At 35.9% G+C, this 19945-nt stretch overlaps 1 protein-coding gene across 2 annotated transcripts in view; it reads left to right on the forward strand.

The window, feature by feature from the left end:
- The window catches only part of SPTLC1 (serine palmitoyltransferase long chain base subunit 1), a 33961-nt gene extending 20284 nt beyond the window's left edge, over nucleotides 1–13677 (forward strand). For both annotated transcript variants that reach the window (XM_065662636.1, XM_065662637.1), the window contains 9 exons: nucleotides 666–795; nucleotides 2472–2561; nucleotides 3612–3719; nucleotides 5115–5210; nucleotides 5634–5730; nucleotides 6762–6816; nucleotides 10750–10867; nucleotides 11759–11832; nucleotides 12284–13677. In XM_065662636.1, coding sequence (XP_065518708.1) covers nucleotides 666–795; nucleotides 2472–2561; nucleotides 3612–3719; nucleotides 5115–5210; nucleotides 5634–5730; nucleotides 6762–6816; nucleotides 10750–10867; nucleotides 11759–11832; nucleotides 12284–12377 — 862 coding nt within the window. In that variant the 3' untranslated portion in view covers nucleotides 12378–13677. The remainder of the gene's footprint in view (nucleotides 1–665; nucleotides 796–2471; nucleotides 2562–3611; nucleotides 3720–5114; nucleotides 5211–5633; nucleotides 5731–6761; nucleotides 6817–10749; nucleotides 10868–11758; nucleotides 11833–12283) is intronic.
- The last annotated feature ends 6268 nt before the right edge of the window (nucleotides 13678–19945 follow it).

Below are 19945 nucleotides of genomic sequence, written 5' to 3' on the forward strand. Positions count from 1 at the left end.
CAGCTTTACAGTGACAAAAGATCCCTCCATATTTAAAAGCAACTGGGTTGAATACTGCACTTAGCATGTGCAGGAGGTTTGATTTAGTTGCCACTTTTAAAAGATTACTCAAATTTAAGCAGTTGTGAAATTGCATACCCCATCATTTTAAGAGTTTTGCTTTTCCAATACTTAAAAATAGCTTTTTTTTTTTTTTTTTTTTTGAACAGTGAGTTAGTAATTCCCAAAGCATATTAAAAAGCAGCTTTTCAGTATGTGGAGGACCACTGTAAATGTGACAGGCACATCTTTGCGCTTTTTTCTAAGACCCAGAGTAAATTGATTGAGATGTTTCTGGTATGATTACCGTGGTGTTGTAGCTGATCCATGGAATGCTCTGCTCGGGTAGACTGCTGTCACATACAAACAAAAGGACCAGTGTACACTTAACCCCAAACTGTTGTCTTGCTTTTAGTGGCTGTAGTACTTAGGTTGAGAAGTTTTGAAAATGAGTTTTCAAAATGTAAATAAAATACGATTCTTCAATGTGATTCTATGAATAAACCTAGTTTTAACTACAGCTGAGTACAGCTATCTGCTCAAAAGCAGGACAGTCCTTATAGCTAGCTTTCTTTGAATAATTGTTAAACCAAGTGCAAACTTAAAAGGGCTTGTTGTATTTACAGGGATGAAGCTGCTTGCTTTGCTATTCAGAAGGGATTACAAGCATCTCGTAGTAACATCAAGTTATTTAAGCATAATGATATGGCTGACCTTGAGCGACTGTTGAAAGAACAAGAAACTGAAGATCAAAAGGTACCATTCCTTTGAAGAAATATTTGTACTCTTTTGTGCCCCTCCATTTTTTAACTGAGTTGTGTAATTCAATGGATGCAATGCTTGTAGGCAGTTATTTGGTTTTCATAAATCTCTGTTGAGGAGTTAATATTGCTTATGTAAATAAGATAGATATTTTTTAAAATTTTTATTTATTTCCAATGGAAGTGAGCAGTTGTGGGTTATCTTTATGTGCAGATATAATGTTAAATAGTATTATCAGTTTGAATGCCACACTATAAAATCAACACAAAAGTGGCTAGTCCTAACCCTTTCATTTAGTGTATCAACATGATTATTTTTTTCTTTTTTTTTTTTTATTTTTTTATTTTTTTAACCCTGGCTTAAATTCTTCCCCTGTCTAGCACTCAACTTTTAAGATTCTCTCTCTCTTGAAACATCTGGGTCATTTTGGCTAGCTTCTCATTCTGACAGTAGTAAAAAGGATATCCGAAAGCAGCTAGCGAATTTTAAAAGAATCGTCACCATGTGCTTTGTTTGCAGAATGATGGAAAATTAACAGACAATTGGAAGAAAGCTGATTCTGTGCTAATATGCAAAAAGTAAAGTAGATAAACTGCATAATTATAAGCCAGTCAGCTTAACATCAGTCTAAATCAGTAATGGATCTGATTAATATTAAATGTATAGACAACATACTAGTTAACATACCTTCATGGAAAATACATGTTGTCAGATACTCTTTATGTGAGTTTTTAGATGTGGCTGACAGACTAGTGATGCAATTTGCATAACATGTTTGATTTGTTAGAGCAGAGTGCTTTGATTTAGCTACATGGTTAACGTTTCTTATAGTAATTAGCTGAATGTGAATATAAAGCTGGTGGCCAAGAGCTTAATATAGACCATGTGTGTTTAACTAAGACTAGGAGGAATAGATGTTACCACTAGAGTTCATCCAACTTGTGGAATGGACTGTGCCTGTTTTTTTTGCCTGCCACTCAGAAATGTCAGATAGATGTTCTCTGAATCTTTTTACAAGAACTAAAAAAGGTAAGAAGCATAAAAATATCCTTGATCAGAAGATATCAGTAAGTTTAAGGTAAATGCCAGGGGAATAGCATTTTAAAACAACAAAACTCCGGTCATACCACTGAAGTTTAGACAGAAACCAGTGCAGGATATTCTTACAGCCTATACTGGCTAGAGATCAGAGAAGGAGGTTGTAACTTGAATGTCATGAATATTTTTGGATTGTGTTTTCTGAAGGCACTACTACAGAGCTTTGTGCTGCATTGAGGATCCTGGTGCAGTTGTTGAAAAGCCTTCAAATGCTCAGGCTAATGATGAATATAATAGGAACCAAGATTTGTTAGTAGTTGTTATATAGTTGTATTGTTTGTATTTTATTCATAAAGTTCAGATGAATTGATTCTGATATGTTACAAACAAGACATCATAAATCTCTTGCAAGAGTTCAAAAACTTTATTACAAAATAAACTAGACAAATGAGGCATTTCAAGTTTCGCTACAAATGATAAATACTAAGTTTAAACTAAAGTAAACGCTTGCTTGAAAAAGAGACAGTATCTTCCCTTCCCTTGTCATTTCTGTCCTTCCCTATCAAAAAATCTTCAGTGCTTCTCATGTTATTAACAGTTGATATGAACTGAAACTGTATCTTTTTCTCAAGAATCCTCGTAAGGCTCGTGTAACTCGAAGGTTTATTGTAGTGGAAGGATTGTATATGAACACAGGAGACATTTGCCCTCTTCCAGAATTGGTAAGTGATTTCAGCTTGCCTTTTAAACTCTACGTTTGAAAACATGCGGCTCATAAAATAGTATTTCCATGTAGTTATGCCTACTATGAAAAGCTCTGCATGCAGGGTCTTTTTTTGTTTACCTTTTTATTTCCTCAGACATTCATGAATGAAAGGATGATCCCAAATCTTGCATTGTTTTGAAACTTCTGATCAGGATTGGGATTCTGATGGGATACCTGATGGCATATCTAGTGAGACTTGCAAATGAACTGGCATTTTGTGCTGGCTGTATTCTAGTAGATAATGGGAAAAATGCTCTGGAGCTGTAGAAACAAGTCCAGAGGAGGGCCACGAGGATGATAAAGGGGCTGAAGCACCTCCCATATGAAGATGGGCTGAGAAAGTTGGGTCTGTTCAGCCTGGAGAAGAGAAGGCTGCATGCATGGAGACCTCATAGCAGCCTTCCAGTATCTGAAGGGCACCTACAAGGATGTTGGGGAGGGACTCTTCATTAGGGACTGTAAATGATAGGACAAGGGATAATGGGTTTAAACTTAAACAGGGGAAGTTCAGGTTAGATATAAGAAAGAAGTTCTTTACTGTGAGGGTGGTGAGGCACTGGAATGGGTTGCCCAAGGAAGTTGTGAATTCTCCATCCCTGGCATTGTTCAAGACCAGGTTGGACAGAGCTGTGGGTGACATGGTTTTAGTGTGAGGTGTCCCTGCCCATGGCAGGGGGGTTGGAACTAGATGATCTTAAGGCACTTTCCAACCCTAACTATTCTATAATTCTTTGATCATCTTGAAAGTACTTGATAGCCTAGTTTAAAAAAAAAAAAAAAAAGGTATATGAACATTTATGAAATTTGCTCTGGTCTTGCATGTTGGGAGAATTTTGAAGGCTTTTAAAGTGTCTTCACGACAGAATACAACTCTGGAGCTGACATTTTTGCAGTCTGTAGGATACTGTACTTGTCTGTCTTTATCTTACCTCCCCCACCAATTTTGTCACTGAATTCTGATTGGCGTGACTTTTATATGTATTTTATATAATTTGCTCTGTTTTAGATAAAATTGAAGTATAAATACAAAGTTAGAATATTTTTGGAGGAAAGCCTTTCGTTTGGAGTCCTTGGAGAACATGGAAGAGGAATTACTGAACACTTTGGCATAAATGTAAGTGCCTTTTTTTGTGAGTTTTATTATGAACAAGACACTGGTACAGAAACAAATTACACAATTGATGTCTTATGCCTGTGCATTAACCGTGTTTACTAGCATACAATAGGAATTTAAACATACTTTTCTTTATCAGGCTTAAAGCATTCAGGTCCTTGCACTTTTCTTTCACTTGCTTACATGGAATAGTTTTATTTATCTTTAGTGAGGAAGATAACTAAAGGATTTTTACAGTGTGTAATTTCATCTCTCTTTGGGACGCTCAGTGAGATGATGACTGCAGTATTATCCAGCCACATACACTTAAAAGTGTCATGCTTACAAAGAAATATTTGGGGACTAGGAGTAAGTCAGAAGAATATCAGTGTATAGCCAGCCTACTTTGCTCTATTGCCCTTTACTCCAGTGGGATAAAAAATGGGATAAAGCTTTTAATGGTCCTTTCAAAGGCACTGCTTTAATACTTTACCTACAGATTAAGCTAGACTATTTTTCCAAGAGCCTACCATTTATTGTGTTGATTCAGCTGAGGAGTATTTTGGAAATCCAAAAAAGTACCTTTGTGGTCATTGCTTACCACAGCCACCTGAGCTGTGGAAGGATGAAGTGCTCTACTGGTTGCCAGTGTCTTAGCATAGATCATCTCTCGCTACATTCTAACAGTGTCTTGAGTTCAGCTTGGAAGTGAAATATCAAATGCTGAGGAATTTATTCCATCTTTCCCTGTCTCCAACTGTTTTCACTTTAAGTATCTTAATACCAAATGTGGAAAAGAGAGAGAGCTTTAGAAAAGGAAACAAACAATATTGCTGTGATGCTTGCCAAGTACTATCTGATTAATTGGCTTATGTGTTAAATTAATTTACAATTTACAAGCATAATCTTTCAGTTTTGTCTGCTCAAAATGGGAATTTATAGCAGTGGTCATCAGTGTGCATTACAGAGCCTGGCAAAAATGTTTGCAACCAACAAGTGAAATAAGACAGTTGTGTCTGGAAGGTTCAAACTCTGATTTAACTAGGCTTATGCCCAATCTTAATCACATTCTAACTCCTACTGACTGCAGTGAGACTACTTATATTCTTAAATGGCACTGTCACACTGAGTGCTTTGAGGAATTCTCAGCAAAATCTATATATATTTCTCTGTTTGTGTACTTCTCATTGAAATGCCTGGAAAAGAGTGATCCTATTAAAATTTTCTACAGATTCATACATTTCAATTTCTAAAGTTCTTTTGGTTTGCTTAAAATTATTTCAAATGTAGTTTTATTTTGTGATATTAAAATTATCTTCTCTAGTATTCATGATACTATGAAACAAGATACACCTTTAATAGATTTATCTTATAGCACTGATGTAATCATTAATAACTTGTTGATTTAACTGGCAGATTGATGATATAGATCTTATTAGTGCAAACATGGAAAATTCACTGGCTTCTATTGGAGGATTTTGCTGTGGAAGGTCTTTTATTATTGACCATCAGGTAAGCCAGGCCTTATTTTTTACATGGTGTGGCAGGATTAGTTAATTAGATATTAATAAATATATCTAATTTCTATTTTATAATAGAACTTTATCAATAAATATCAATAGAAATATTATTTATCAATAATTTGATAAATTTGATATTAATAAATGTATCTAATTTCTATTTAGGAAATAGAAATGCAAGGAGTGTTATGATATAAATTATTATGCAATATTTTATTCCATAAGAAACAGTCTGATTCTGTGAAATACTGTATGAATTAGAAAGTTACTTTTTAATCCTTCAGTGAACCTGTTGGTGTGGAGTAGAGGTTGTTTACATGGATGTTAATTAACTTTTAAAGCATTATTTATACTGCTATAAACAAAAAACGTAAATTCTTTTTTCCTCTTCCTCTCTCCCCTCCCTCTCCTTCAGCGATTGTCTGGACAAGGCTACTGCTTCTCTGCATCCCTACCTCCTTTGTTAGCTGCAGCTGCTATTGAGGCTCTGAATATTATGGAAGATAATCCAGGTACTTAATTCAGGAAAAATCTTATTCTTCAGTCTTCTTTCAGTCATAATTAATAACTCATATTTTTCCCTGGTTTGATTCCTTAGCCTCTTACTCTTTTAAGTTCTCTCTCTTTTCCAGCTGATTTATTTTACGTGCATGGTTTTTCTTTTTTATTTTATAAATTTCCCATCTTACTCTTCTTCAGTTTTCAGTGCCTTTACCTTCTTTTAGCTGAAAATGAGCAAGATACTTCCAGCTAGGAGGGACAGAGATGGGCTTCACTAAGCAAACAGTACACTGTAATTGTGCTTTATAGACTAGTGATATGCTTCTTCCTTGAAAGCAAATTCCCTTAGGACAAAGGGAGGTAGGGAAGGTTAAAGATAAACAAATGGCAATATATTTCCATATATTTCACCTTCATTAGCATCAACAGGTTGTAGCACATCTGCAGTACTTAATTTGTCACAAATAAATAAAATCTACTGGGTAGCCCACGCCTAATCCTCTGAATTTAAACAAAAGCAAGAAAAAATTAAGAGTAAGTTAGAGGACTGTTAGCTGTAGTGGAGGGTCAACCTTCACTAAGGAACAGAACCAAAGTTTGCAGATCCAGGAGTCAAAAGTTTCCTGTTGATAATTTTGCAGTGACTTTGTGAAAGGACCAGAGACAGCATGCCTGTAGATATTTTATAGATTTAAGTAAATTGGACCTGGCATTTCAATCCTATCACGAAGTGTTTCTGTCACCCTTTCCATATGACCATGAACCAGCGCAGTTGGAGTAAGTAGATAAAGGGAAGTATGCATTTGTCACATTTTAAAAGCCTGTCATTTCCTGGCAGCAATGGGATTCGGAAACATTGTGAAGAATAGTGAAGAGACTTAGTACTTCAATAGATATGTGTCTCTTAGTTTTCCTTCCAAATGCTTTTTCTTGAAGTCTTAGACTTACAGAAACGTAAAGTAAAAACAAGATCTCTAAGCTTTTTCTTTTTTTCTTTGTTTTTGATTTGGTTTGTTTTTTTGGTTTGTTTTGGTGTGTGTAGATATTTTTCAGACTCTTCGGGCTAAATGTGAACGAATTCACAAAGCTTTACAGGGGTAAGTGTGTTACTTTGGGTTGGGTTTTTTGTTGGTGGGGTTTTTTGGGGATTTTTGTTTGGTTTGGTTTGGGGGTTTTTTTGTTGGGTTTTTTTTTTTGTTTGTTTGTTTGTTTTGTTGTTGGTTTTGGGTTTTTGGTTTTTTTTTTTTGGCTGTTGTTGATTTTGACCAGGCCTTCATAATACCAACTTTTTAAAGAACTCGACCAAATCTGTTTCTGATTTTACAGATACTTGGACTGGGATATGTACACTAAATTATATATGTATTAAAGGAAGAAAATAATCCTTTTCCAGTTGTCTCTGTTATGCTACTAACAAGTGCCGAAGTTTTAAAAATCCCTTTACAGATGAAATCAGATTACACCTTCACGCTAGTGAGGATGATTGGAAGCCATTACGCATTTTAAGTCTTTAGAAGAATGTGATAGCTTTCAATGGCATGAAGTGTTGATAACCATTTTGAAAAAAGAAAAGATGTCCAAGTAAAAGCATACATATATGTGTATATATATATATATATATCTGCTATATAGCTTAGCAGATACTCTTTCAGACAACTCAGTGTACCTTGCAGTGACCTTTTAACGCAATATTGTTCTTGCATACAAAACTAGACTGTTAAATAGCAATAGAAGTATCCATAGTTCTGGGGGCACATAGAAGATTGCTAGAATTTATCTGAAAAATAAGGATTCTGTTTAAAATTTACTAACACTATCCTCTCTTAAAGTATGTCTGTATTGAGTAATTGCTTTTTTCTGTCAGGTTTTGATACTAAAAAGATATAGAAATTACTATGACTTTTCAACAACTGTTTAATAGGCATGTTAGCTGGTATGTTACAATTTTCTTCAACAGTTTTCTGTTACATATTACAGAAATGAATGACATCTAAACATATGCAAAATCTGTAATGGCATGATTGATTGTACTAGCTGTTTTTTTTGGTATTGGTAACTTATTCAGTGTGAGTTGCTCATTACTTCAAATAAGCGATACCCTGCATAGCTGATGTTTTATGTTAGAACTTTAGCTATATTCGACTTCTTTGGAATAATCCTACCATGAACTAATCCTTGTTTCCTTTGGCTGTGTTGTGTTTCAACATGGTTTTAAAATGCATGGGCTTTCAGGTCGAAAATACCCAGATGCTTCTATGCTTGAAATTTAAAATTTTGGAGCAACTTAAAAACTGTTAGTGTCTTTTCTTTCTAGTAATGGAATGTTATGATTGAGCTCAAAGGAGAAAATTAGTAACATCCTTCTCTAACTCATTTTTAGGTATCATTTTACAAATATGCTTAAAATACAGGGAAAGAATGCAAGGAAAAATTATCAACCTTTTACTTGTTAATATTCACTACAAAACAGAAGCAAATAAGCCATGGCTGGTAGTTTTCTATGCTGTGACTGATAACTTTTTTTCACTTAAATTCAGTGGTTAGTATAATCACAAATCGACAAGTAGGCAAAATGCCTGTCTGTAATAGGAATTTTGTATTCTTGCCTTACGGAAAATGGTGTGGCAATGTAGGTGACAAAAAAAAAAGTTCTTCTAGGTCATACTGGGAAAGAATTTGAAAGATTTAACAATACCAGGGAACTGGGAAGCCCTGTAGCAGAAAAACTATCCTAACGATTGCATAAAGCAATATTATAGGGAAGATCTGAATTAGTATTTGCAGGGTCCAGTGTGTTTTTGTTAATAAAACCACACTAGAAAAAGTGTCTGATGGTTTGAAGAGGAGGCACAGTTTTTGGAAAAGCTTTCTTCAATGCTGTGATGTTAAATGTACTCATCTTCCTTGCCTAAGTATGACTGCTGCTTGATTCCAGTTCTTTATGGTACAGATATCATTTCTTATTGTCCATGGCAGTTTGTAAAGCATAAGAAAAGGCAGTAAGAGATGGGATAGTTAAAACAGATTGGGAATTTTCCTAACTTTCTTAACAACCTTTAGATAAAGTAGATTTCGGTTGTATATTTAAGAAGTATCTAGAGTCTTAGAAAGTAAAAATGAAAAAGCTCTGTTGTGGGAAGACATAATTTTGTGTTTTTAAAAAGCATGACAAGAGCAAGGAGTACCCCTTCAGCAGTTCATTACTTAGTGTGTATCCTACACCTGGCTGAGAATTTTCCAATAAGGCAGGTTTTCATTGAGGAAAAGTGGATTTAATTTTAAGATTGTTGCTATCAGAGAAACTTGGTTTTCTTTTTTTTTTTTTTTTTTTTTCAATGAGACCTTGTTCTAGATTTCCATTAGCAAAACTGACAAATGTTTGTGGTGTTCCAAGCAGCATGGTTACACAGGGTTTCCTACTGCCAGGAGCTTGGACTGCCACTCAGTTCTGCATCCCAGCCTTGTAGCTGGGATGAGGAAGATGCTCCCCAAGGCTACTTCAGTACTGGTGTGTTAATGTTGGGAAGCATTCCTAGACACAGGATCTCAATTGTCTACTCTCCGAAATTATTGGAGTGATCTGTGGCATGGGTTTGGCCAAGGCCAAACAGCGCCCATAGAAAGGACTCCTGGACACAGTTCAAGAGTTGGTGTGAGCCAGGAGCTGTTCACACTAGTCAGTTTGGATGTGGCCACCCTGATGCGAAGGCTCACATTTTAGTCAATCTTTGGATTCATGGATGTGAATCTTTCCAAATCCATTCACCAGAGAGCCAGAAAACAGTCCAAGGCATATTTAATTTATTAATATAAAACTAGCCTTAAACATTGGAGTTCAGGAGGCTAGTTTTGTTCCTTTGTTACTTCAAAATCAGCTCTTCCAGATATTTCTTTTTGTGTAGGAGTTGTATTTGGTTAATTTGCAAGTGTAGGGGAATGACACCAGAATACTTGCAGTTTTGTGGCTGAAGAAGAATATCAGTTTGATTTGTCTTTCTGAAATGGACTGTGAATTGAAATAGCATTGTAGAAATAATGCAGGATGCTTTCCGTGTGAAAGTATGATTTTATTTTTTTCTAGGTTATAATTGATTCAGTGTTTCTCTAGTGCCAGATTTCTCTCCTCCAGGCTCCACTTCTGTCATTTATGGATTTAATATCTCCTCTGCTGACTGAGTCTTGAATGTAAAAATAGAAAACTCTCTTGAAAATCATGTTATAAACTTAAAATGCGTGTGAGGTGAGCTCATCAAAGTCAGGAAATCAAAATCATGTCTGGTGGTAGACATGCGTTTATGGGAACTGTGAACAGTGGAGACCAGAGGTCTTGCTTGGGTATTGGATACAGCTTTTTGGCGGGGAATAACTCAGTCCTGAATGAGGATGATGACAGTCAAATGTCAGTCATTCAGCCAGATTCTAGGAACCCAGTTATCAGCTGTCCTTATGTACAGATTTGGGAACAATTCTAGTAATACAACTAGAGGAGCTTCTGACTAAATGACAAACGGTGTTGTAAAAATTTTCTTACAGGAAATAATTAAAAATCATAAATCTTCCAAAAAAAAGAAAAAACCAACAAGAAAATCCCACCTTGTTTCTATTTGTGACAGAAGTGGGTAAAAAGACTTACTATTATTTATTTTCTTAATATAGACTCCAGAGACTTTACTTAACTAGCTGTGTTTTTATCAGCAACATACAAGCCTCACACTAACATTTCTTCCGCCTCAGGATCCTTTCAAAATTTCTGAATCATTAATCCTTTTTGCAAAGGAGTCACTATTGTTACATAAACTTGCTGAAGCTACATTTAGTAAACTCCTTAGTAAAGAATATTCCCTTGATAAGCTTTGTTGTCTTTACCTATTGCAAGCTGAAATGCATATGTGCTTTGTCTGCATCAGTATTACTGAAGTGAAATATCCCTCTCTTCTCACTCACCAGCTACTACCTAGAACACTTACTACCTAGAACTTCAACACGTGTTCAAGAAGGCTATGCATTGAAGGCTTTTTTATTTGTTTTAGGATTTCTGGCTTAAAAGTAGTGGGAGAAACTTTTTCTCCAGCATTGCACTTACAGTTGGAAGAAAGCCATGGATCTCGGGAAAATGATGTCAAGTTACTCAAAAGAGTTGTGGATTATGTAAGTGTCCCAATAGCAAATAAAATATATCATTGTCTTTGAATGTAAATAATGGGTATGAAGTGCATATGTGTAGAGAGGCTAGTTGGATAACTTGCTGTAATGTCTTGCAGGAATGCTGCAAGAAACTCAAGTTTCTTTGCTGATTATAATGCTATATTAAAGACCATCTTCTAAAAATTTTATGCTGCAGATGTTTAGGTCTCTAGCACTGCATGAAAATATGTAATTAGACCTTTTATTTCAGAAAATAATTATTTCCTGCTTTGTACTTCAAAACTCGAGTTAAATTTGAAATAAAACTTTTGCTTAGAAAACTTTTGTGATGTTTCTAAGAATAAAGGCTATCATTTTAAGAGTTCTGGTGGAATGTTTTAACCATTTGAGGTCTAGTTTTCTGTAGTTTTGTTTGAGTACATGAACTTGCTTTTTTCTTTGAAGAATATCATGTTCTATATGTAGTATTTTTTTCATCTTCAATACCCTCTTTCTCCCATGTGAAGGAGATGAAGGTAGTTGAGGAAGTTTTCTATTTCAGGTGGCAGGTAAACAAGGCTACACAGCAAAAAAACTCTGAAGTTGATTGCCTTGAAAACATGCTTAAATATGATTTAATAGCCTACTTAATACAGCATTTTTGTCCGATTACTTGGAGCCAAAAGCTAAAGAAGCTGCACCCTAACACATTTTATGTATTCATAATTCCATGTGTTTATGCTGTCTTAAAATTAGAGATGATTTTTCACAGACTTACAAACCTCCATTTAGGAAAGAACTTATAGTTATCGTGACATCAGACTCATAGAAGTTAGTTATATGTATTTGGTTATCAAAAGACTATGCAATCAGAAGTTCCCAGATTGACAACTGCTGTATCTTCTTTATTTGTAGTGCATGAATAGTGGTATTGCATTAACTCAGGCCTGCTATCTGGAGAAAGAAGAAAAATGTCTTCCTCCACCCAGGTTAGTAGAAAGTCAATACATCATTTAATTTTATTGGATGTGACTATCTCTTTTCATACAATGAAAATGGGGTTTTGTTCAATAGACTGGTTTGAGTAGTTGGTCCTGTAAATATTTGAAAATGTTCCATTCTGAGGTATATTGTCAGTGACTGTTATAGGATCTTAATACCTTGAAATAAGTGTATCAAAACTACCATGCACATTTCCATGATCTGCACATGATCTGCAAATAAAAAAGATGATAATCACGTATCTGTAGTGTGATGTAGTTAAAAAGAGGTAATCTGACCATTTCTGCTTGGACAAATGTGTTGTTTCTGGCTGAATTTGAATCCATAATAATTTCCCTCGAGAGAGTGGTCTTAATGTGTTAAAATTGGTACAAGAAAAATTCCAAAGGTGAACCAAGGAGTAAATTTTAGTTGTATGTTCTGGTTTTCTTTTTCTAGTATTCGAGTAGTGGTAACAGTGGAACAAACAGAACAAGAACTGGACAAAGCTGCGTCACTTATTAAGGAAGCTGCACAGTCTGTATTGAATTAGACTGCTGAATTGGATTCCTCTTTCCCCAATTTACCAGGTTGTGTTTTACACTATGTAGTGACTTCCGGGTTTTTCCACTGATGGCGTCGAAATCTGTCTGAGTAACAAGATTGTTCCAGAACAGTACAAATGCAGTGAGGGAAAGAATGCCGAATTTTTGAACCTGTGAATGACACAGTGTACTTGGAATTCACTCTACCACTTACCAGCATTTTTTCGAAGGGGATATCACTGTTGCATACATGACTCTTTTCATAAGTTGCATCTAAGAAGTTTTCAGTTAATTTCTTCAAATGCTTAAGTGTTGTCAAAAATGTGTATGAATGTTGTTTTCTTGCAAAACATCTAAAATGTATCACTTTCTCCACATATCCTTAGAATTTAGGAACTTCAGACAAGTTTCAAGGAAATCCCCACACACACAACCTAAAGATAGGCTGTTCCTAATACTGTCAAAAGGGAGAAAATAACACTTTAAGAGATTATTTTATGTTATGTTATGTCATTTATGATTGAACTATAGAAGGAACTTAAATTCCTTTTTTGTTTATATCTTTCTCTAAGCATTTTTTAAACCAGGTTTTAAGAATGCCTGGCCAGAGAATTCCATTGTCTAGATGGTAAATCCATATTAAATACTACTTTCTTCCTGCATTTCATATGTAATTATATGCATGTTTGATATTATGGGTGAGGTTTTTCATATAATTAACTTTAAAACATGTAACCTGAAAACTCAGAGTTGTGAAGTTCATGTAATTCCATTATAGGATGTTCAGTCAGGCAGACTTTGTGCTCTTCTTGAAGAGGAGTCATAAGCAGCATGAAGAATGAACGAAGATTTTAAAACAGCAACTCTGTACTAGTTTAGTCAAACTACTTTGAAGCACTATAATGGTGTGTGCTACATTTTGTTTCTGAGCAGCTATACCTTAGAGGGAAAGATGGATAGCCAATAAGAGTTTAGATGGTAAAAAGATTACTGAAACACAAGTCAATACATGCACATAAAAACCCTACATAATTGGATAGTAATATATGGAGGTTATGCTGTCCAGATTTTCAGGAAGCACAGATGGACATTACAGAGATGGATACGTTACACCTATCAAAGGAAACTGGTAAGGAAGAATGACCTTCTTATAAAATAAAAATGATAGCTATGTAGTTCAGAATTTTGCTTTAAGAATGCCTGATCTGTCTTCTGGGTTGCTTTGTACTTGGGTGCCTTTTTGGTTGCTGTTACAGGACTATTTTTTGAGAAACATCTTTGTTTAAATAAAAAGTTAATCATGTTTGATTCAGATTTTTACTTAATTAGATTTTGTAGCATGATCAACTGTATTTTGTTGAATATTCTGTGTCAGATATGCACAGTCTGTGTTGCCTCCTTCATTTTATAATGGCTGTCCACACACTGGCTTTCAAAACTTCGCAGCTGCATGCACTCAGATAAACCACCTAAAGCTCTGTTGGTGCACCGTTGTGACTGTTGTTTGACTATTTGAAATAGTCAAATTATTATCTGCTGTGCAACGCAGAGGAACGATCACTGCAGTGTGAAAGACTATTCCTATTTCACTGACATTTGTGTTTTCTGTATTAACTGTGAGTAAAAGCTTTTGAGAAGCCAACAATTCCAAAGAGTGAAAGCATGGTGAAGGAAGCTGATTCCCATTTCACAGACTGGAGCTGAAGTGCAGAACAATCAACCTTCTCGAGACCATCAGAAATTAAGTGAAATGGAAATCAAAACCTATGACTATAGTTTGAGCTTGTAAGCCTTTTTTGAGTTGATAATATAAACCTGAGTATTCAAGTGAATCAAGCCTTTGATGTGTAAGATGGGAAGAAATGAGGTACTTTGATTCCAGTGCAGTATAATAAATGGTTTTGGAGTTCAAGGTAAACCTGTGAAGGTAAGCAAATCACCAATTAGCACTGAAATACTAGGTTGCATGATCTATATTCACTTCTTGGCTTTTTTTTTATTATTATTTTTTATGTCTGTCTTTTTAAGCTGTCTGCAAGTGGGAACTCTCTTGTTGCATTTTTGAGAATTGGCAACAATCTTTAGATACAGGGGTTTGTTTTGTTGGTTTTTGTTTGGGGTTTGGGGTTGGTTTTTTTTTTTTTTCAGTTTAAAATGAAGTGATAATACCTAAATTTCCAGGAAGCAGGGTGGAATCTGGCAATTTTGAAGCTCTGACTTCAAAGGTTCTGATGAAACTGAAGTTCAGGTATGTTGCTGAGAGATACTATTATCCGATTAATTTGGTAAATAAACCCAACATCAAACAGTTGGGAAAATGGACTTTGTCCTTTTTTGTTGTCCACAAGTGTATAGAAAAGAAGCATTCAGATCACACTAAAGTGAGCGCCTTATGATTGATAGTACCTGAAGTACTGTTATAATGTGTGTTTCACTGACAAGTTATATATGCAGTCTCTGTGAGAAATTAAGACACTTATGAGATGTAGCTGATGGAGAGATGTATCCCTGGTCAGTTTAAGCATGTCTGGCCCTCTTCTTTTTTCTTTTCTAATAAATGTCTCTGACATGTCAAGCAGATGAATGGAAGTATGGCTCTGGGGGGGGGGGCAAAAAATATTGGGATGTGGGAGACAGCACATGTTCTAGTTAAAATTTGGACATTAAAAAATAAGAAGCCTGGTAGGGTGCTGAAGTTGTCAGTGCTGTAGGGTCGTAAGCATGTGATCCAGCCTGTTTTAATTGCTTTACTGTTACATTTGGATGAAGAGGGACTTTTTCATCCATTTCTTCTGATGTGGGAGTGAGGCTGGGGTCTTAGTAAGTAAATGGAAGGCTATTTAGCAGGATGCTTTGTGGTGAATCAAACACATAAGGGCATTATCCTATATTTCAACGTTTCTGTTGAAAATGTGTATCTGTATTCTTAATTCAACTAAATTATGTATTTTGTGCTGCCAGGTATTTCAAACAGAATTTCAGATAAGTGATTTCCCCAGTTTCATCAGGATAATAAATTGTGATCAAAAGTGATTTATTTTTAAAATTGAGTATCTGGTAGTTGAGAAAGAACGCATTTTTGACTGTAATGAGGTAGCCATTTGAAATTGTCCTGATGAAAGCAATTTTTTGCAATATGTAGTGACTGGGATGGACTGGAAAGAATTTATACTTGAAGGTATTTTGGATTGAAGAAACATGTCTTCATGATATTCTTTTTTAAACAAAGATATATTTTCCTGGAATATTTAACAAAAATTGATTGTTATTTTTGTAGGTTCGTTGTTTTTATAGGAAAACCTACAGATGCCTTTTCTGTTTATTGTACTAATCATTTTTTTGATAGAAGGTGAAGTGCATAAGGAGAGTATTAAGAAAAAAAGAGAGGTATGGCTGAACAACCTTTTTTTTTTTTTCTTATTACTTTTGAAATATAATCGCAGTCACTGCACAGAATGCTGTACTGTCTCCTTTCTGTCACTCCATCTGGACTTTATTATTTTAAACAGGGCTGTGGAGTGTTGGCATTCACTGATCTATGAAGTTGCTACTGCAAAAGTGTCTTGCATCTTAAGATGACTCAAGAGATGCACATGAGCTGTAAATGCTGCTTAAAAAGGGGAAATATTTACAACTAACACAAAACATTTGTACATAAAACTATTTCAGTGTCCTAATAAAAGGAAATGTATGGATAACATTTCTTACGTTTTTATATTCTTTGGCAATTTTCATGCTAAGATGATGCACTTACACTGTCCTGCTGTTGATGGATTTTTCAGATCTTAGTTTCCTGTCCAGTGTGTGTGCTAGATCATTGCAAAATATTTATAGCAAGTCACATAAGCTGATAAATCAGCTGAGCTGCAGATTGCTGGAATTACCTGTCAGGGAACTACTGTTCTCTCTCCATGACCAATTTCTAATGCTCAAGTAGCCGATACCTATGCAAAACTGCTGTTGGAAACTGGACATTGGGCAAGATACAATTTTTCAGTGTAGAATTTCTGATGTGTCGAACTCTTGAGTCCAGATGAAATGTGCTCCAGCTTTGAAGGACCTTTATGGAAGAAAATACTGCAGTTTTGCCTACTGTGTTATATGGGTAATATTTCTCTGTTTATCCCTGCTATTAAAGGTGTTACCACCTGACTTTGCATGCTCTTTGGATAACTGAGCTGTGTTTTCCAAGAGGTGATTCAGTGTTGGCAAAAACTAGTAGGTACTGGAGTCAGAGGTGAAACTTAAGTAGATTTGGAAATGTGTATCCACTGGATAACTTTTTTTTCTGCAGGTTGAACATGAAAATGTTTTGGGCCATTACTAACACAGACATGATCATGTCACTTGACACTTGTCAGACTGCACTTGGAGTACTGTGTCCAGCTCTGGTGCCTGCAGTTCAAGAAAGTGTCTAAAGGAGGGCCACAAAGATGACTAAAGGGCTGGAGAACCTGCTCTGAGGGGGAAGACTGAAAGATTCATGTCTCAACTCCCTGGAGAAGGGCCGAGGGAACCTCATCACAGGTTTCCAGTAATTAAAGGGTATCTACAAAGAGGGTAGAGGTTTTCTACAAGGAGCCATATGGAGAAAGGACAGCAGGCACAACTTGCACCAGGAAAGGTTCCATCTTGATATAAAGAAATTTTTTACAGTGGGAAGAACATTCAGTCGCTGGAAAACAACCTCCTCAGTGACGTGGGGGAGTCCCCAACACAGCAGGCTTTCAAGATATGACTGGACAGTGTTCTGGGTAATCTCACCTAGGCTCCTTATCCCATAAGAGATTGGACCGGATGATCTTTTGAGGTTCCTTCCAAACTGGGCTGTTCTGTTATTCTGTAATTTTATGATTCTAGACTCAAGACAGGAACAAGCAGTAATTTTTGACACTTGACTATTCCAAATGTAGCTTCTTTTGGAACAAGCCCTTTGCTGATTACCTAAGAATGTCACAGTAGATGCTGGAGGGAATGCAAGAGAAGGAATTTAAACTTGGCACATTATGATCCATTTAACATGTACTTACTGTAAAGAGAGGATAAAAAATGTGGCATAACACCACTACTTCATGATAATCTGAGAGGTGGTTTTAACTTCCTATCATTTTTCAGTGGTTTGGACTTTCTCTCTTCTGCATAACTAGATAATGAAATGGCTGTTCTGTACAATTAACTGCTGAAAGCTCAAATGCTAACTTTTTGTTTTAACTTTGTCCAGGATAATACTTCTTGATAAGCTAGCTGCTATCATGTTTATACTGAGTAAAGTTTTGTCTTGATGTAAGTCATGAATGTGACCTTTAGTTACATCATCTAAACAGACTGCATTTTTAATGCATTTTAATGCAAAATTACCTTTGTATGCAGCATTTAGGTTTAAAATCTGTGAGTGTTTAAGCGGTCTTTAAAGTAGCTGATGCTGTGGAATACTTGATGGTAACAATATTCTGATTTATGACTGGTTAGGTAGAGTATTTTATTGGTGGAAGACTATACATCTCATTTTGATCCGTCCTTAGATTTTATTTTTTTGGTGGCCAAGCTACACACAAAGAATTGCTAGTAAACAGTAGTCATCATTTGCAATAATAAGTTTGAGTTTTTCGTGGATAAAAGAATGACATGGAAGAAGTTAAGCCGTAGGTATGACAATATGCAGATTGTTTTACTGAAATGTGTGGATTTTCAGATTGCACTAATAAGCAAATTTTAATTACTTGCTTATACATAAATTGCCATCTTGAGAAGAAGAATTTTAAAATACTAAAGGATTTTAAAAGATGTTTTAGATTGCTTTCTTGCTTCTTGAAGCTTTTGCTATTTCCTACACTTTTTGTTTTCTGGCTATCTTCCTGCATTTTCCTTTGTTTTTCAAGGTAGCCACCAAAAATACATGCATTTTTAGTTGCAAAAAAACTAGTTAAGCAGTGAAAGTGTTTAGTATACAGTAGACCTTGTTTTAGTAATTAAGTCCACATTTCCTAAATTGCTGAGGCATATTGATGTTGTCTGACTGGTGGGAGGCAAGGAATGTGCAGAAAGTTGCATTAAATAGGGGGTTTAAAATGATGGCACAAATTAATTGGATTTATTAGGTGATGATTTCAGTGAAAATGTAATGACTCAGTTTCAGTCTAGTTCCAGTGTTCATCTGTTCTTGATACATAGTGCTGGTGAACGCTGTGCATTTACAATACACATGTATTTGAGGTTTGAAGTTTAAGTTGATATCTGTTGAAACACATAGATGACTCAAGTGTCAATGACCACTTCTAAGTACAGAAGGCCAGTTTTGCCATTTTAGTAACTTTTTACTATTTGAAACCATAGAATTAAGTGTAGGTAAGATACTACGGCTGCAGTACCAGACATGCTGGAGTTGCAGGTCAAAAATGGAAATACTGTCTGAATACTGTGAGGTGCAAGATAGCAAGATAGTAACAATTTTTATAGAGGTGGAATTTGCTAGTAGCTGGGTGGCTCTCAGTTTGAACACTAGACATTAAGGGCTCATTAAGGCTGACTAAGAGTAAGTTAAAAGAATGCAAAGTGTTGCAGTACAGCTCAGTGGAGAAAATGGAAGCAGGAGCTAGCTCTCATTAGTAATGTAATTAGGTTACAGAAGTTAATTATCACCATAATTGTTGCTCACCTGTTATTGGTCCACCCAAGTCTAGGGAGTAACTGCACATTGGTGGAATGGTGAGCTTGCTTCTTAGGACTGGAAGTTGTTGCATGTCAGAAACTGTTATGTTTTCCAGAAAAAAAGTGATAGTGACTCACCTCACAGCAAAATTGCAGGCAACTGCAAAATCATATAGCAACTGAATGAATTTATATATACTACTTGCAACTGAGGGGAAGAGTTCAATTTGTGATAGCAAAGGGAATTTATTATAGAGTAGTTTGGGTTGGAAGGGACCTTAAAAATTATCTAATTCCAACCCCCTGACACAGGCAGGGACACCTTCCACTAGACCAGGTTGCTCAAAGCCCCATCCAGCCTAGCCTTAAACACTGCCAGGGATGGGGCAGCCACAGCTTTTCTGAACTTCCTAGTATTTATATCTCCCTTCAGTTTAAAGCCATTCCTGCTTGTCCTATCACTACATGCCCTGGTAAAAAATCCTTCTCCAGATTTCTTGTAGGCCCTCTTTAGGTACTGGAAGGCTGCTCTAAAGTCTCCCTGGCTCCTTCTCTTCTTCAGGCTGAACAAGCCCAAATCTCTCCACCTGTCTTCATAGGAGAGGTGCTCCAGCTCCCTGATCATCTTTGTGGCCTCTGGATTTGCTCCAACAGGTCCCTGTTCTGTGGGCCCCGAGAGCTGAATGCACATGTGGATTATGTATCCGCACATCATTCTATAAATGCATTTGTTATGCTGGTCTGTAGCATTTTTCACAGCCAGGTGAAAAAAAAAGACCAACAAAACCCAAACCCAAACCAGACAAAACCCCTCTTGACCGTTTGAAGCAGAGCTCAGAGATAGAATCAGATGGCAAGGTCTGAACAAGTTCAACTGTTTAAACAGATAAATGAAAAGTTCAGCATATGTGTACTGCTGTGGCCAAAG

This window comes from Lathamus discolor, chromosome Z (assembly GCF_037157495.1).
Source record: "Lathamus discolor isolate bLatDis1 chromosome Z, bLatDis1.hap1, whole genome shotgun sequence".
Taxonomy (NCBI): domain Eukaryota; kingdom Metazoa; phylum Chordata; class Aves; order Psittaciformes; family Psittacidae; genus Lathamus; species Lathamus discolor.